At 38.1% G+C, this 19,734-nt stretch overlaps 1 protein-coding gene and 1 non-coding gene across 5 annotated transcripts in view; both read left to right on the top strand.

The window, feature by feature from the left end:
• LOC105384079 (caskin-2) overlaps positions 1-19,734 on the top strand; it is a 166,473-nt gene that overhangs the window by 54,722 nt on the left and 92,017 nt on the right. Inside the window, exon 1 of one of the 4 annotated variants that reach the window (XM_048626867.1) lies at positions 15,640-16,852. The exons of 1 other annotated variant lie outside the window; for it this stretch is intronic. Coding sequence is in view for 1 of the 3 variants with exons in the window: in XM_048626868.1 (XP_048482825.1) it covers positions 16,819-16,852 (34 nt within the window). In the remaining 2 variants the exon portion in view is untranslated. Of the gene's footprint in view, positions 1-15,639; positions 16,853-19,734 lie in introns of those variants that run through there. 2 more of the 4 variants (XM_048626866.1, XM_048626868.1) reach the window with 2 other exon arrangements.
• Trnal-uag lies at positions 7,422-7,501 on the top strand. The gene has a single exon. It is a non-coding gene; the product is annotated as a tRNA-Leu (tRNA).

The following is a 19,734-nucleotide window of genomic DNA, read 5'->3' as shown; positions in this document are numbered from 1 at the left end:
TAGCATTTCAAAGATTGTCTCCTGAAAATTAACTACACGCATCGGGTGTTCGGGACAAGCAATTTGCACCTTTAAAGGAAAGGGTGAGGAGTCAAAGTTGTTCTTTCATAAGCTTTGTATACTACCGGTGCCGGCGGAATGATGATTAGAATTTTTAATTTTGCATCCATTATTTAATTTTTAGGGTTTCCATTTTCGCGCGAGAACGGAGAGCACGGCAAAAAAGTTCAATCATATTTATGATGCTTGTTTGTTGTGTTAACAGCTCTTTCCTCTTTGCAAAGTTCTTGTTCAGCTAGCGGGCTACTTTGTTTGAACAACGTACCTACCAAAAAAAATGTTGTTATTTTAACGACAAACAAGCTAACATAAATACGATATAATTTGCAAAAAAGATATTAAGTATATCACCTTATGAACCCCATTCACCCTTTAACGAAGCATATAAAATCACCCTGTATACGTTTCATGGACACAGATCGAAGGCATTCAACCACCGCGCTGGAGGTGCGCCAAGCCAAGGTCATTAAACTCCCCTGTGGGTCTACATTGTGAGGTTATACTATATGTATACAGAGGGCCACTCTATATGACGGAAAACGAACGTTTCGGGGCGCTGCTGCGCGAGCCACGACTCTATCTCGTTGTATTAAACGTGCAATTGCACGACCTCTCTTGTTCGTTAGTTTTTCGTCAGTATAGAGTAACCCTCCAGCTGGATTCAGCCGCGGCTATATTAGGTATACTGTGCAGAGATTGTTGTCATCATCAGATAATAATATAAGGAATACGTAGGGAAAGCTCGAAAACCTTAACTATACTAAATGTTTGTAATCAAAGCATGCAAAATCCAAGACATTCTGAGTCACTAAGTTTGTGTGAATATATTTAAGTAATTATGTATTACCGAACTACCGAAGTTAACGCATAATATATTATAATAAGTGAGCAGATCTTTGGGTCAGCTACTTTTGATGAAATATTCCTCAAAAATACGTTTCAGTTAGATTCAAGAGAATAAATTAGGTGGTTTTACCGCACATACCGTTACACGTTACGTACGTACACGTTACCGAATTATGATAAATTATTCCACATACACATAAATTTTATTACCTATTAGATGTTAGCAGGTAGCTCCCGATTTTTTATAGACATCACAGATTAGAGAGCCTTGCAGCCTTTAGTGGACCGAGGACCGAGTGTTGTGGCGCTCCTTGGGAGAGGCCTGTGTCCAGCAGTGGATGATATTTTTATTCAAAGAAAACAAGTTAGGTTATTACATACATCCCACAAAACCAATTGGCTGATGATGCAGCCTTTAGTCTACAAGACGTAAGTAATCGTTCTTAACATCGACCTCTGTGACCCTGATCGAATGCAATCTTTTTCGTATTCACGTTATTACGAGCATACATTTTTATCTCATACATACATGCATGTATGGAACTTCATCCGTACCACAGACGGTGGCAATTTATCCAAATGTGCTACACGAAATGGAATTCAATATTCCCAGAATTAGGAATCAATGTCCCTTGTTTCTACCTCACCCGTGTAAATAGAAGGGTGCAATCCTAAACAAATATTCAGGGTGTTGTGTGGCGTACACGACACGGTAGCTTTAGTTAAAATAAATCCCAGTTTAAACTGACCCCGGTTTTGGATTTGTTTACGCAAGCAAAAGTCAGGAATTGGTATTTAAAGGGGTCCCGATAAGTGGACGCCTGAGACAGAGGTTACAATTTAGTGAATAACGTTTAGATCAAAGGAATACTTAAAGCCGGGTCCAGACGAGTGTAACGTGTAATGTGTAATGTAACACGAATTCTACGTGTGGACGTCAAAACGAGCATTACATGTAACGCTCGCGGTTGATCCATATCGGCTGCCGGTTTTTCGCGCGAACACGAAAGTGCGCGCGGTGCTCGTTTGGTTGAGTTCACGTGCCGTCCACACTGTTGACGCTAAATAACACGTAATGTTACATTTCATGTTACACTCGTCTGGACCCGGCTTAAAAAAGCTATAAGTTTCCTAGATACGTTCTCTTTCCTCGTTGGATATGTTTTACATAGATACGTACCTTTTCCTCATAGAACTCTGACTCAAGCTACCATTTTTCCAAATAAAAATACAGGAAAGCAAAAAAAGGAAATCGTTGATCTATTAAAATATTCAGCGAACAACTATCGTACCCTTTGGCGGACGTCTCCTAAGCGTTTAGTCTTCGTTTTTATTAGGGTCCCGCCCACCTGTCGTATGGTTCCGCGGAGATTGGCCCTACGAAATCGTTTTATTTAACGCATCGTTTATTTAAACTTTATTTTACGGATTTCATCCTATTTTCAGTGTCTAATAAATATGTAACGTATTTACAGTTAGGTTTCCTTCTTAGCGTGTCGGTGAAAAATACGAGACAGTTGAGCGTAGATTCCCATTACTTAATCGTTCAAGTATTCTCGCATATTCACTGATATTATTTAGTAAAGTAACAATATTGTATTAAAAATATTAAACTATTCCGGTCACGCAGATCATAGGGCTTCCCATTTATTCACACTAATTATGATCTTTATTCCTCTGTGATAAAATTGGGTGTGATGATGCATACATATCTAGGATTGCATTAAAATCTATCGATCATCATTATTGGTGCTGTCTTCAACTGATTGCATCGATTATTCGGCTACGCCACGTGTCTGTGGTTCCAGACTTTATTGCAATATTCGCTTTACGATTGTGTAGAGATAAGCTTCTTTATTTTATTAAATACCTACTGGTATTACCAACTTATCAGATTCAGGTGCTTTGTACTGTAAGCTTTTAAATAAAAATACTTCATTAACACTACCGTCAGTAACTACTTTGGATAGGATAAGTAATTAAAGTCATAGCCAAGCTTTCCATTAAATACTATATGTATTTATGTGCAGTATTTGTGCGCAGACTGACCACACTAAAAAGCAGGGGACATAATTGCTTTGCTAAAAAGGTAGCAATTTACAAAATGGCGTCAACCACAGGACGCATCAATCTGCTAGTTTGTTAAAGTAACCGGGGGTTGAGGCGCGGTCGTTCAAATTTGTACCTACGCCTGGTGATTAATGACTCTGACCTTCTCTATCGGCAGATTGACTACCAATCCGTTCAGTTTGAGTCGTCCCCTGAAGGCACCACCACGATAACCGAAATAGTCTTTATTGGCAGGGAGAAAGAGTGAAGACGATCTAAACACAAGGTGCAAATGAAAGTGGACGATCAGCATCGGGCACGCACGTCAACCTAAGTGGACGATCTGTCTTGATTGACCTACGCTCGTGTTATGTAGGAAGTAGTGCGTGTATTTATTAAAATAAATTACTTACAGATTTCTATGTTACAGAATGATCTATGGACCGCTCTTAATGTTGCTTTTAAAGGTATATTTGTTGTCCTGCTAAGTATCTAAAATTAAGACAAAGCACGTTGAATCTCTGCTCTTCTTATCCTTTACAACTTGACATACACTATAAGTTACCCTTCCACCTTCGACGCGCGAGCAACGGTAATCAAATCAATACATCACAACACCCGAGCCGCTACCCAATCTCGAAACACGATCAACATTTTTAAGGTTCGACAACAGTCGATAAGCCATCGGTGCTATATAAATCATTTTTACGGCGGCCGTGCCGTGTCGCCTCTTGTCTATGCGACAAGCTTTCAAGGGGCATGAATGGGGACCTTTATACTCCATTGGCGTGGAAGCACAGACTTAGAAATTCCCTCAACGTGACCCCTATTCACAGGAAAGTAGGTGCCATTTTTGTGAAACGCACGCCTGAAAGGCAACTGGTGAAAACTGTGAAGCACACGTTCCAAAATGCCTTAGCATGGCCTATAAAATATCAAATGCGTATGTACTTGTAGGTACACGACGCGGTGTAGTCTAAGCGGCGCATTTTGTGTTTGTTTTGACGAAGAATGTGGTGGATGGCTGATGCGCGCTCTCTGCGCATAAATCACGGTATTGTTTCTGTTATCTGTTGGTGACCCAATGTTCTTGCTCGGAAAGGAATGTTGGGATCTTTGTAGTTTATTTCGATGGTTTGTCAATTACGTGGTTATAAAAACAAGGGAAAAAATCCATCAACTTTTTGCTTTATTTCTTTCTTATTGTGTCTCCATCTCTCTAGCCGAGCGTAGAGGCTGTAGATCGATCACGTAATAATCTTTGATGTTGAAACTCCCGTAATGAAGTTGTCTACTGTGAGCCATAAAAAGGAATTCAACGCATTTATTCCCGTTTAATTACAGCAATTTATTCACGAGTGAAATCGGTTGCTAATCGAGAACCGTTTATGTGGGCGGAGCTTTCTTATCGAATTCGAATCGTATACGAATCGATTGCAATTAGATTATTTTTAAAGGGTCAGGCTTGTTGGGCCAAATTCTCATCAGATGCAAATTTGCTGACGGTCAGTTTTGCTTACAGAAAAGTGATTTAGGAGTACATAGGTAACAAAAGCATTATAAATTTATAACATAACACATATCTAAAAAATATTTTTTCTTCTTCAAATCCGATTCACATTTCCAGTACCTACTGCAGGTACAAACAACTGCCAACAACACGCCTATAAATTAGCCTCAAGTTTTGACAGATGGTTCTAGTTATTCCGAGAGCTTCAGGTTCCACGCAGACATCTCTTTCATGCTGAAGCAACAGAGACAATAATTCACAAGTTTACCGACGACATTGCGACTACGACTGATCATTGTTTTAAGTTTTAATGTGACCCATGACGGATTTTTTAAATGTGTGGATCCGTTTGTCTATTCTATCTGTATCAGTAACGTGGCTCAGAAATAGAGAGGTTTGCGATTTAGCTAATTATTTACTTAGGTACTTTTATACCTTCTGTTTAACATAAAACTTCCTAACTGATAATAGGGATCATTATAATCCCTAATAATATTATTATTATGATAATTATTTGGTCCTCATAGCACATGGAATCCTAGTTTGAGGACCAAGGTTTCAACAATTTGTATGCATTGACTTATATATTACTAGCGTAAGGACAGGCCCAACCGCTCTAGATAATGACACCCTCGCGTTGGCCCTAAAACCTCATAAATCTGTCATAATTTGTATGAAATTAGGGCCAGCGCGCGGGTGCCATTTTCTTTTGACAAAACGTTCTGATTGGCGTATCCTTCCTTTTGAAATCATTGATTTGTATGTGTCTTTGTTGGTTTTCAAATAAACGAATTTTTATTTATTATAACCTAATAATGAAATTGAAATTTTGGTTTTTACTACTACCACTATAAATTTAAATAAAAAGCTCGATTACAGAACATCATTTGAGTTTGTAAATAAATTCCTTACGTTATGTCCTATCCTATTATGGGAAGGGCAGTCAGTCATTATTAGTTAAGGGCACCGCACCCAGATTTTTATGCTATACTTACTTACATTTAATTAATATACAACTGGTATATAGGAATGTTTGCTGTAATATTCACGTTAAAAAATTGTTTGACTGCACAATTTTTTATTAAATACTTACACCCAGGTTACACGAGGATATTTTTTTAAAGATATATAAGCAAGCTATATAGTCTTACCCCCTTATTCATAGAGAAGTTACAGAACGTTTTAACTAATAAACTGTTTCGTCCCTCTCCGACAAAGAACAATTTGTACTTTGACAGAGAGGGACAAAACAGTTTATTAGTTAAAATGTATTGTAACTTTTCTATGAATAAGGGGGTTAGTATTTTAATTTACTACTAGTATGCATCATAACATTCATAACACACACTAAGTACCTTACTTTCCATAGATCGTTTTCGAATGTTTCCTAACTATTGAAAAATCTCAAATTAAGAAGTCTTCAACAATAGCTATTCTAGATCTATAAGCATACGGATTCCATTTAAACAAATGGGACAGTGTGTTGCACTGTATAAATAAACGAAACAATGTCACTATCTAGACTATGTAAGTACCTACGTAGGAGGTTTGGATACATTAATTTGTTAAGCTTTACGTTAACAACTTCGTAAACATGGCACATAGCGTGCGGGGTGATTGATGAGCCCAGTGTAAACGGCACAATGCTATAATGTCATATTAATTAATACGCGAAATGATATTAAAGTCGCATGAAACGTTTCTAAAATTTACCACGTTGTGTTTCCTTTAAATTATTGTGTGTTTGTTCGTAGTTATGAACGTAGGATGAGAGGAATTTCGGATCGTCTGAACTTCACTGGCTTATGATAATATGAGTCACTGTTATGTACCTATTCAGTCTTATATCGTATATCCTTGTAATGTAATCTGTGAATAATTAAATTGGGAATACTTCATTTTATTAGTCCAGACTCCAGATTCGATCGCTAATTGCAGTATTATTTCATTCATTTTGTTCGACCCATTCACGAAGCAGCTCAGATCTTGGGTCTTAGGTCTAGCCTAAACTGGAGTTGAGGGGCAGCAGTGGGCGGGACAGCTCGTACAGTGGAGTTATTATCTCGCATAAATCCGTAATGATTGCTGTCCCGCGAACAGATAACCGGCTATTACAGGTGATGTGATCGGTGTGAATGAGCCGCGTCGGAAAGAATTAGACGTCGATGTGGTGAGGCGGTCCAGAGGGATCATGGTGGGTGTGATCTGTTGGAACTAGCGTATGTTGTTATTAAGGACAAACTCTTTTTTATCTTATATTATACAAATATTTAATGATTATAATTACCTAAAACAACTTCATAATTTAAAAAAAAAAACAGACTAAATACATGCTTTTTTAAATCGTGTAAGTACTTACTAATAGGCACTAGCAAGATAGGATAACAAGCAATTGAAATATCATCACGACCCATCACGTCCCCACTGCTGGGGTCCCCTCCACCACGCTGGCCTAGTGCGGGTTGGTGGAATTGAAATATGTACCTACATATAAGAGAGTCCATGTCGTAATATTTGTTAATATTTGGGCTGTAGGCTGTGGATTGTAGGTACCTAGTACTTACATAGCATGATCAGTTGATCAGATTGATTAGAAAGATCCGTCCAGATTTGTCTAAATATGGTCTAGAGATGGAAGTGTGCGTTGGTCGTAATGAGAGTGTCGGTGACATGTTTACGATGCCAAGCCCGTTTGGCCCTTATTACTATGATGAATTAGACGACCATTTATTTTGTCATGCAGGATATAGTTTAAAGTTCCCATAGGTAGGTTCGTAGGTAACATAGAATTAAATATAGAAATAGGTGCGTACTATGTAAGTAAGGTAAGTGTATTTAGCCATCAGAAAACTAATAATTAAACGGAAACACAGGTTATCATAAAAAAATACTGGAATTGAACCGTTCAATAATCACAGTAGTACTGTAGTCGGTAATTTCATCAGCTGTTGCAACAGGCAGCGTGGCCGAGTGGTCTAAGGCGCTGGTTTTAGGCACCAGTCCGAAAGGGCGTGGGTTCGAATCCCACCGCTGTCAAATTCTTTTGCAATGTTTTTTGTACATTTTGTTATTCTTTTAATGTACTTACGTAGTTTCTTTTATTTTTTAGGTAAACAATACTATTTTGAACACAAATGCAAGGAGTTCGAAAAAAAAATATAGCACAAGCTTTGGGAATATTTAGATAAGGTAAGGGAAGTAAGTGGCTGTTTTCTTCTCCCACACATAATTAGGTACTTATACTGCAATGTGATTTTTTTAATTTCTGTTATTAATAATTAAGCTGGTTCAAAAATAATAATTATTTCGGTACCATGCTATCCACACATAATTTTTTTCTCCACCACATTCTATGAATACCTGTAACAGGTGCCACTATCTTAAACATGTGCTTTAAACATTCAAAAATAGACCTTAGCAGCATTCCAATACAATACTTTTAAAATGTAGGGTAAAGGTGGCAATGGTTGACATACTTAGGCGAGCCCAAGGGGACTGGGGTACCTACCAATACCCATGGACATCTTTTGTCCTCGGCTCTGATTGAAATATTGGAGGGATTTTGAGGGTTGTATTGGTATTTGGCTGATTTTCCGCGTCTCGCTCGAGACATGCTTTCATTATTTTGTCCCGTGCGAATACTTGTTTGGAACCATGCTTATCCAGATTATTACCTAATGTAAATATATTGACATCATCATCTTGGCCATAGGACGTCCACTGCTGAACATACGCCTAATAATATTGTAGCTGATTACAATTAGGTTAGATATTTGCTTTAGGTACTTACTCATGTAATTATTTGCATTTTGTGGTCTTATTATTTGAGTAAGATAAACGAATATTCTACAACCTATTGCAAAAGTATATAAAGAGCTTAAAACCCGATATTTGCAATGATAAAAATTTCAAAAATGCCTTGTTCTGATGCCGAAAATTGGGTCCTGCCAAGTCCACACCACATGTTTGTAAACTGTTAATTTGTTATTTACAGTATAATTTAAACACATGTGCGGCCTTGTGTCTTCATATTTTTATATCCAGTCCTTGACATGTGTGTGATGTGTGCGAACGTTCCGCCAAATCAAAACCTCAGCCTTACTTTCTGGGTTAATAGCAGTTTTTTTACAGCAAAAAAGTTAATTTTTGCAATTAAAATGTTCGATGCGAATATCATGTTTCAAATATATGGCGAGCAATGAAAAAGTTCCACTTACAAAATGACACCACAATATGTCCCCAATTATATTTCATTTTTTTTTACTTTTTAGTAATTTTTACATAATTAATTAATGATGATGATATTTATGTCATTTTATTATCAGGGATGTTTACTACTTTCAATAATATCTAAACATTAATTCAGAAAACCTCTCGATAAGCAACTGGATAGCTGTGATAGCCGCGGGCGATTGGTAACAAAGTGTAAGGTCGAATGGCCTTTATGTTTGTTCACCTTCTGATAACAAAATCGCGGATTTCTACGCCTCCGGATAAACTTTCAAATATTCAAAAGACTTGGTAAAAGGCAAATCTTTTGTTTGTCCAAAGATTTTCTACGATGGCGCTTAGGAATACAGTAGTGTTGCCCAAATTCAGTCTTGGTCTTGCAGTCTTGGTCTTGTTCTTGCGTTTTTTGCAAGACCAAGACCAAGAACAAGATCGCGTATTTTTAGCAAGACCAAGACCAAGACTGACCGTGCAAGACTTGAGCAAGAACAAGACATAGCCTGCAAGACTCTTGCGTCTTGCAGAGCGCTATTGCACTGAGTAGTTAGGTGTAACAGTTCGGTGTATAGGTAAGTACGCTTAGGAATTCTATGAGATGCAAAAAACTGTATCAAAGAAAATGAAAACCGGGACCTATTCGCATTACGACTAATACCATAAACATAGCGAATAAAAAAATATCTATTAAAATCAAAAAGTAAACTTTAATAAATAGAAATAGACTAATAGGTAATTGCAAGACTTGCAAGACTCTTGCTGCAAGACCAAGACCAAGACTGGGAGCGCAAGACCAAGACCAAGACCAAGACCAGGTGTATTGGCGCAAGACCAAGACCAAGACCAAGACCAGGTGTATTGGCGCAAGACCAAGACCAAGACTGGCTAAGTCTCGTCTTGTTCTTGCATTTGGGCAACACTAGAATACAGCGATGAGATATTTTAAAGTTTGGTAAGATCAATATTATAACAATGTTGTAAATTATAATTAAATGTTAATTAGAATTCAATATGTATTTGTTGCATTTATTTGGTCCCCAAATTGTACTAAGACAGCATTGAGTTCAGAATTAGCATATTTTATGCATTATACTAGCGTATGTTTACGTGCGTATTAGCTCGAATTTTTACGTTTTAGTTCGCACTGTTGATTCTGACTCGACACCACCGCATCGGTTCTAGCGATCTCACCGAAATGTAGCGCGCGTGTTTCGTAAGCGCGAGTTCTGCAGACCCCTTAGCATGAATTTTCATCGTGAACGTGACATGAAATTACTCGATGAATTTTGTAGTGAAATTTTAGTTCTGCTACCGACCGCCAGGGGCGCTGTTCATATTTTCATACAAAATTACTCGATGAAATCTACTTCACTTTTCTGAAAAGTAACCTACGCGCCAAAAAATACGCGACGTTTAATCCCATCTTACCTAAGTCAAATTAACTTTCGAGACACCTAATCGAGTATCGCAAAACATTCCAAGAGGACGCGAAAGGGCTAAACTGGCGAATCCCCATTTAACAAGAGGTGAACGAAAACAAAAAAAAAACTCTAAAATGTATAGCTAACTCCTAATTGGATCCTCTTGATAATACTCTCGGTAGAGCTTCGAACTTAAAAATAAATAGCTGAGGGTTCTCCTTGGAAATATTTCAGTAAATTTTTCACGTTGTAGGTATTTGCAATTATTTATTGTTTGATCTTGTTAATAAATAATAATAATATGGGCGCATTAAAGTAATACTTATGTATTTATCCAGTAGTTGGTAATTGGTATTGGCTAGCGTGTTTCACGTAACATAATTGATAAAAGTTATGTTTATATACAATACATGTATGTTTGATAAACTGGTAAACATGCTATCATTGTCCAAAACATAATTAAAATATATATTATCAGAGTGACAACATGTTTTTTTTAATCCCATTTATATAACATTTCAAATACTACACTCGCGAATAATGATAAAGTTCCATCCGTCATTGCCATATGCTATGTCACTGAAACGTTTTAATTGCTCGTAGACTTACAAAAGAAGATATTACATTAAATGACCGTGTTTCTAAAAGTAACGCATTATATTTAGGCGTCAGCAGCCGTCAATTCCCTGCGGATCCCTAGGCCGTGTTTAGACCCTGAAACCTGTCGAACGACGACGGCCTAAAAGCTTTAATTACAAGCCGAAGACTTAGGGCTCCCACACATAAACACGACACGATGTCGCATCGTGCCACGACGCGGCGTCGTTTCACGATACGACGTCGCGTCGCGGAAATTTACGACTACCATCGTAAAAAAAACACGACATCGTAACGTAAAGTTCCGCGGCACGATGCCGTCGATACAACATTCATTCCCTAAAAATGGACCGCAGTAGACGCGTACTGCTTCTGCTGTTAATAAGAAGACGAAGAAAGAAAAGACAGATACTCAGAAGATACTGGATCCACCCATTTCTTTCAACAATGAATAATGGGAGTCACTTTTTAAAGAAGTACAATGCCTTGAAAATAGACCACAACAAGTTCGTGTATCGACACGTAACGACGTCGCGTCGTGAATTTACGCGACGCGACGTCGTATCGTGAAACGACGCCGCGTCGTGGCACGATGCGACATCGTGTCGTGTTTATGTGTGGGAGCCCTTAATTGTCGCTTATTTAATAATTATTTAGAAAATACGGCCCTCATTACTGTAAAATTTGGGACCATTTTCTTGCGAGTCGCTCGGCGCGTTGCAATTTATGTTTGGATTCTTTAAATACGTTAAATTTAAATGTTTATTAATTTCATTTAGCGGTGTTTTTTTTAATGTGGAATTAATTTTTCAATGGACCTAGTAGAGACTGGACACTGGTACTTTAACCAAACTATCATTATGGAAATGACGTCATCGTCTCATATAATTTTTATACGCTTTTGATACGCAATACGCAATACTTGTTATTAAAGGCGGTCACAGAATGGTGGCCTAGAGACGGACGAAGAGCGGTTGGCAGACCACTTGCTAGATGGTCCGATGACATCTGCAAGGTTGCAGGGAAGCAGTGGACCAGAGCGGCACAGGACCGGAACAATTGGCGTACAAATAAGGAGGCCTATACCCAACAGTGGGCGATAGAAGGCTGACGATGATGATGATGATGAACTCTTGTTTTTAACTGGACGTAGTTTTAACAAAATAAATAGGTACTAACATTGAAAGTAAATTTTAGATATTGCCTTATTATAAAGTTATAACAAGTTAACGGCTGAATGGACTGTGTTCACTGCTCACTTCTAATTAATTAGCCCCTATCAAGTGAGCATACAACATGAACACAAAAATGACCAAAATAGCCGGCTTCGTATATATACATACAGGGTTATTGGCAAGTAGACCTGATCCTTTCAGGAAAAAAATTAAAAAAACTTAAATATTAAATATCTTAAAAATGGTTAAGTTTCGGTTAATGCATTATAGGGTTCAATCGACCGGAAATGCCTTCCTCTATGGTGATAGAGGAAGGATCAGGTCTACTTGCCAATAACCCTGTATGTATATATAAGTTTTTTTTAATTTTTTGCCAAAATTTTATGTTTAAAACAGAATATAAAAAAAACTAGGCATAATTCAATAACTTTTTTGGTGGTTTGCACAAGTAACACCTTAATAAAGTAATTGAAATAATCAAATGTGCATTATTGGACTCAAATTAGACACAATAACTAAAAATAGTTAAACATTTTTAAAAAATATTCAAAATGTAAAAACAAATAAGTTAAATTAAAAAAGAATGTCATATAACAATTTTTTGTGCACTTTAGCTTAAAAACATGGTCAACTTATAAGCTTTCAAATAAGATATTTCAATATCAAATCGATTCAGGTGTCACCAAGATATGGCTAAAACAACCAGCACAGGCGGACAAAATTCAATAGAAAAACGAACAAGTTTAGCGCAATTTGAAGGTAAAAAGTGTGATTGTTTTCAGTCCTGTTGACTTAAGTATGGAAACCCGTATTGAGTTTTCTCCGCCTTCTCTGGTTGTTTTGGCCATAACTTGGTGATACCTAAATCGTTTTGATATTGAAATATCTTATTTGAAAGCTTATAAGTTGACCATGTTTTTAAGCTTAAGTGCACAAAAAATTGTCATATGACATTCTTTTTTAATTTAACTTATATGTTTTTACGTTTTAAATATTTTTTTTAAATGTTTAACTATTTTGAGGTATTGTGTCTAATTTAAGTCAAATATTTGATTATTTTAATTACTTTATTAGGGTGTAACTTGTGCAAAACAACCAAAAAAGTTATTGAAATATGGCTAGATTTTTTTTATTTTAGGTTTCAAACATAAAATTTTGGCAAAAAAATTAAAAAAACTTAAATATTAACCCCCTTATTCATAGAAAAGTTACAATACGTTTTAACTAATAAACTGTTTTGTCCCTCTCCGACAAAGAACAATTTCTTCTTTGACAGAGAGGGACAAAACAGTTTATTAGTTAAAACGTATTGTAACTTTTCTATGAATAAGGGGGTAAATATCTAAGGAATGGTTAAGTTTCGGATAATGCATTATGGGGTTCAATCGACTGGAAATGCCTTCCTCTATCACCTCCTGAAAGGATCAGGTCTACTTACAAATAACCCTGTATATATACTTACAGCCTGGCACTGAGTATGCTCACCATCATGCTCACAATATGGTCAATTTATCAATATTAAAGTAGGTATTTAATCAGTTAGTAGGTATTTATATACTTGGCAAGAATATGAGGACAAAGAAAAGGGTGATAGTTTTCTTAAAAGTACCTAAGTATGTGTTTTGTTTTATGTAGCCTATACGTCGGTGTAATACCAGAATGTTTTGAAACATGTATTCATCGAATCAACAGGACTATTTGACCGCGAACACGTGTCAAGTCTGGTTACCAATGAGTGGAACTAATGGACAGCCAATTACGACATCCCCCAAAGAGCAGAACTCATTGTCACCCGGAGCAACCCTATCCGAGCCAAATGCTCGCCAATTAACAACCAGGGAACTGCGGGCTATGGTTACAAAACAAGCACTTTCTATCAACAACTCTACCTTATGCTCAACGGAACATGACTCATGTTTGAAAGTCAATACTTTTTGTATCGGATGCTTTTTTTCAACTGAAATCGTCCGAGTAAGCGACAGCAACAGGAACTTTTAAATTCACTTTCAGGATGTTGCGTTATTTTATATCGATGATGCTTCTTATTGTTTCCTAATGTTGCTAACAAATGTTTATGTAAGTACATTTTTCTTCTGGTAATGAACGGCATGTGTTGTGTTATTCATCAAATATTTATTTCACATTTTGTTACGTAGCAGGTACTAGATATAATTATGATGAAAACACATATACCCAATTACCTTGCTTTATTTATAATTATTGCTCAATCAGCGTAAAATCGATCGATTTCTTGTGAATTTCAGGCGTCAGCGAGTCTGCGTGGCCTCATTTTACATTATCTATGGAATGGTTTTATACATAATCAATATTGATATTGAACAGAAATACCTACCTACTTGCATACATGTACATTATGTACAAACAATCGTACGCACTGTGCGCGTTATCATGTTGGTGCTTACAGATAGAGATTGAAATAGTGGAAATATTATGTGAACGAAACTTGTTTTGTAAATGGATTGTGGAAATATTTTAGTAATTTAATATGATACTTATTCTATAGTTTTTATTTTGTAGAAATATGGGTATATGGATATTTACGTTTGGTCGTTGACTATAGGTATAAAATATTGTTTGTATGTATTGGAACGCATAAAATAAGTTTAAATAGGTATTGAATGTGTGTATGTTGCTCTACGCCCTCGTTTGATATTCGCCTTTTGCGACATCCTGTAGATAGACCTAAGTAGTTTGCTTCTACTGTCGGTCGTTACTATAGTCTTACCTTAGTCTTAGGTGCTAGGATTAAAACAACGGGAAGAAGTTTCGCTAAGCATTAGCATACCAAACACACCGGGGTACGATTGTGTATTTGCATAAGGGCAATTCCACAGTAATTGCATGTTTTACAGGATCGATGTTTGTTTGTAGGAAACTACTAACGGCGGTAAGACTGTCTTGTACTCTAGTCACCACGGCTATAGTTCTGTTGTGCCTAGTATAGATAGAAATAAGCCGAATTCATAGGACGGGCTGTCCGTTAACAAGAGGTTTGCATTTTCTAGCGTCAACGTGATTCGTGATACTCGAATTAGGGTGTTAGTGTTAAATATTATGTCGATAAAAATATAGCAAACCATAACTCAGATGAACTTGAATTTCCATTTGATCTCTTATTGTTTCATCCTCTTTATTGTTAAGTCAGAAAAGAAACATGTTTAGATCTATATTTATATGCTAACGTTTCGAAATGCCAAAATAAAAGGATACCCAAGAACCGGACGTTATAATTCATAATGATTGGTAATTACTGCGTTCCCGAACGATATCCGACGTCCTTGGCCGCTCGAGCGACCTTCCCAGAACGTCCAGAAATTAAAACAAAACAAAATCTGACGGGGGTCGAATACCCAACAGACTGGTTCCTTCGTCGATCCAGGGAAGACACTCTTGCATACGAAAATGTTTCTGAGCGCTGATGCCTTTTATCCACGACTCTATCTCGTTGCATCAAACGTTTCCGATTGCATGACGTCTCTTATTAGTTCGTTTTTTTAAAGCTAGAGTAATCCTCCGGCATCACTGCTTCTGTGCTATGAAGTGTTAAATAAATAAATACTCAATGGTTGCATGTTTTTTTACTTCTTCGTAAAGATAGAGGGTTTGAAAAACCGTAGAGGAATTTGGTTTCTTTACACAATTTTAAGTACCCACCTGCTTGAATGATTAGTTGATTACTCCTATGTGGACAAGTGGATAAGCAGGTTTTTATTAGTAAGTTACTTAAAAAAATACAGGTTCTACATTCTATAACCTATTTTTTTTATAAGTATTGTCTGATCAAAGGATGAAAAACTCTTAAATTATAGCAATTTTACAAGACAACCATGATAAATAAATCAGAGCCTCAAAAAACAAAGTTTCCTTATAAATTACAAAGTAGAGAGGCGTGAAGCAAAAAGGTATATTTCAAACACTTAATTAGAGAAATTAGCACATCTCGGTGCTAATCGTAGGGCGGGATTTCTCGACAACCATTCAATTTAATGTGAGGTTTTTACATAGTACCTATCTGAAGTTTACATATTTTTAGATCATTTCAATCTTAAATCATTAGAATTCCTACATTTCATGTTAACCTTACCTTCAGGGGTAGACCAAAACGCTATAAAGTATACCCTACAGATTACCTACCCAAAAAGTATTAATGAATATAATTAAGGAACCTTTATTCCCTAGAATAAGAATGGTTTTATAAATGATTTGGGGGACAGATAGGTAGATCCATAACAAATTTTACACAATAAAAGCTGTCCAAGTGTCCAATATGAAACTCTAGCCCATGCGTATTGACCCAGCACAGCTCGTGCCTATTCTATGAAAGCAAGTTAAATCCCGGTTAATAGCAGCACTTGATGTCACATCGCTATCGGTGCAGCTCTCGAGTCACACCGTTGTACGAGATAACGGTCTCGCATCGCAGCGTAACATAAATTTTACAATCTCGGTTTTATTACATTATCGAGCGTGGATCGAAGGGCCAGGCGCCCACACGAGCGTGTCAGCGTCTGCCGGGAGCAGAGCGAATTCCACACGGAAAATAAGGAGCGTTTTCACAAAAGGTGTTTGGGTTTGGGGTCCGTCCAGATTCCCGATAGTCCCGATACTTGGGCGACATTGCATCGTCAAACGTTTGACTATTCGTCAGGCGGGTGCGGGGGCGGAGGAGCGGGGGGCGCGGGGGCGTCGCTCCGGCAACAGCGCCGTGCGGCTCGCCGGCTCAGTGTAGCCCCAACAGCCGCCGCCGCCGCGTGTTGTGCACTCACGGACCTCCAAGTGACGCTTCCCCGCCATAAACTTCAAACAAAACTTCCTCGAATTGGATCGAATCTTGTTCAGTGATTGTGACAATTTATCAGTGTATTATGTGCTTGAACTGCAGTGTTTAAAACGGTTGCAATAACACGAGTCGATGGTGCTGTTGAAAAGTAGCATGAAAATTAATGGTAAAGACCTTTCGTAATTTTTGCATGAAGTCTTTTGGATCTGTGCACTTTCACTGTTCATCTTCATGTGCTGTTGGATGTCCTAAGGAATTGTGATGATGTTGGCTTGCACGACGCACGACACTGGTTATGGATGCACCTGGATACGAGATCGGTAGTCAAGCGCTGGACGCGTTATATTTATTAAATTATTCAAATCAGACCGACTGTATTCCATCCGGACCACCGAAAGATTCAAAACAATAGCAGACCTTGCGTGTGACGGTCGACATTGACTCTACGAATGTAAATTTGAGTTATGTTAACATAATGGTGCATTTGGAAGTCGATATGAATAGAGACCTGTATATGGTTTATGTGACCCTGCAGCGCCTACGGGACAGCTGTGGGTGGACGGCATAGTTTCCGAGCCAGCCTCAGCGACAGTGGGTGTTTGAATGGAGCCACTTAATAATAATGGTGAGATATAATCGCCACCATAGAGGTTACCCAACAAAGCTATAAGCATGTCCGCTCATGTAGAACAAAATATCTCCTGTATGACAATGACATAGGAAAGATAACAACTAAACTAACCATAAAAGCTTTGTAGTGAACATTGTACCTGTGTAGCTAGCTTAACTAGAGCTTATCTTGAAATAACCTCACTAGCCTATAAAAGTGAATCATTACATATTCCATTTGGGCGACTACGCAAATTTACGATTTCCCATCCAGGCGAATATGAAATAAACACGCTCATTTCAAATGATGCCAAATCACAGTATTCAAACATCCTGTTCTAGGGTACGTCGTGTCGTCGGTTTCGCACATGTTGCGACAGCTCTCGGATGTCGACTGACAAAAAACAGACATAATGTCCTCGACACATGTGCGCTGTACGCCCAAATTCAGGGTGAACTATTTCACATGGTCCCACATGATGCCGGCAGCGTGGCGACCCCATCATATTGCAGCCATTATATAATTTAGAAGGATTAGCAATTGTAGGGGCTCACGAACACAAGCAATGACCCGTGTAGAGTTCCGTGTTGTTCTCAAGAGGTTGAACTACATTATTTAAGATAGAATTACAGTATTAAAATAACAAATTTTCCGGAAAAATTACTTGTTCATAAACAAAACAAAAAAAACAAACACAATAGCAAAAGCTTTTAAATCATAAACATGATGAATGGAAACAGACCGCCTACGCCAACGAAAACAAATCCAATTGAAAGGGGAGAATGAAATTTAATTAAAGAAAGACTCACCTAAGCTTACCTTGTTATTACAGCAGTTGGACGCACATCTGTTGGGCATGATGATGAATGCGTTCGTCATAGGAAAGGAACAAAAAAGATTTATAGTATAAAGAGAAACTTGCGCGATGCGGAGCGGAGGAGGCACGTGGGCCGGCAGATGCGCCGACGCAGCGCTGCAGCCTCCACCGCCGCGGCCCTTTATCTTGCAATCTGACGTTTCCTCGCGTGCAGCCGCTATCGCACTTTTAGTACTTTATCGTTTAAGCCAACAACCTTTTTCGTGAGACAATAAATCTTGACTTAAACCTTAAAAACTCTTATTTGGATTAAGGGACCTACAGTGTTGAACCACCATACCTGGAATTATGAATTTTCTCCATCCCGGTAATGTAGCATTGTGTGCTTCTTAAAGAATGGGATACAGAGGTGCTAGCTCCATGGAGGTCAAGTCCGGATGGGCCGAGTTTTTCCCGCGATTATGATCTCTGCTCGCAAACGGTCATCACCTTTTACGGCAGCCTGCGCCCGCGCCGACTCGGTATTGACAACTGTGGGATACTAGACGTCGTCGTTTCTCTGATAACTATCGGCTTCGACCGCTCTCTAGGTGTTTTCATAATTTCTCCATCCTTATTCGAATGACGGTGCACGAGCGAACCCACTGCGGCTGCGGAAGTTTCACCAGTAACTTTATTTATCTTACCGATTTCCTCCTCCTATCAAACAACAGCACGGTTAATTAAGTGCTAGAAAACTCTTAACAGAATTAACACCCCCATAAAAAGTTGGCAACATCTGAAACGCAGTAATAAACGCGAAACCGTAAACCAAGAGAAACTAGTAAGACGATACGTATACATCAAAGTTGCCGTATTTGCTGTAATGGAGCGTGCCAAACACATTGTAAAGTTAGGCAAACATTGGCTGCGCGGTACAAAAGGTACGGAGGTACAACATGGGCACGTGCTCAAGAAACTCCAAGTGAATAATCGTCGGCGGCGAACGATGAATATTAATAACTGGCGGGTGTTTAGCTCAGACAGGAAGTACAGTCTCACTCTGGAAACGCGTTTGGTTTATGTTTATTAAATTACAGCTTGAGATTTTGTGTCCGTGTTTACTGATTCTGTAGCCATAGCCAGATTTTATTGGTCACGGTATCATAGCATGGAAAAGCCTTATGACAAGATGCATCCAAGCACTTGCACATGTACCTGTATATTTATAAAGGTTGTAATGCTTACAAAATCAAATAGGGCAATGGTGATATAAGAAAATAATGATAGACAGATATTATTATCACCAACCTACCATCTGAAATTTGACGACATTATCTAAAAAGCTTTTTTTACCTGGTACTCCAAACTGCAACTCAGTCGAATCGACCAAGTTCAAGGCAAGCTGCATTTCCGCTCCGAACAATAATCTACAATCAAAACCGAAAAACGTAACACAATAACAGCATAAATAACACACATGCGGCGACCGCGCGCACGCTCCACACACCTGCCCTCAGCAGCTGTTCGGCGAAGGAACTTATAATCGCACCCTTAAGGATTCCCTATAAACTTGCAGATGTGAAATTTACGAAAACACATTTAGGTAGAACTTGGATAAAATTACTCAAAGGGTGGCATT

Source organism: Plutella xylostella, chromosome 17 (genome assembly GCF_932276165.1).
Source record: "Plutella xylostella chromosome 17, ilPluXylo3.1, whole genome shotgun sequence".
Lineage (NCBI taxonomy): Eukaryota > Metazoa > Arthropoda > Insecta > Lepidoptera > Plutellidae > Plutella > Plutella xylostella.
The sequence above is the reverse complement of the archived record's forward strand: the minus strand, read 5'-3'. Positions and strand labels throughout refer to the sequence as shown.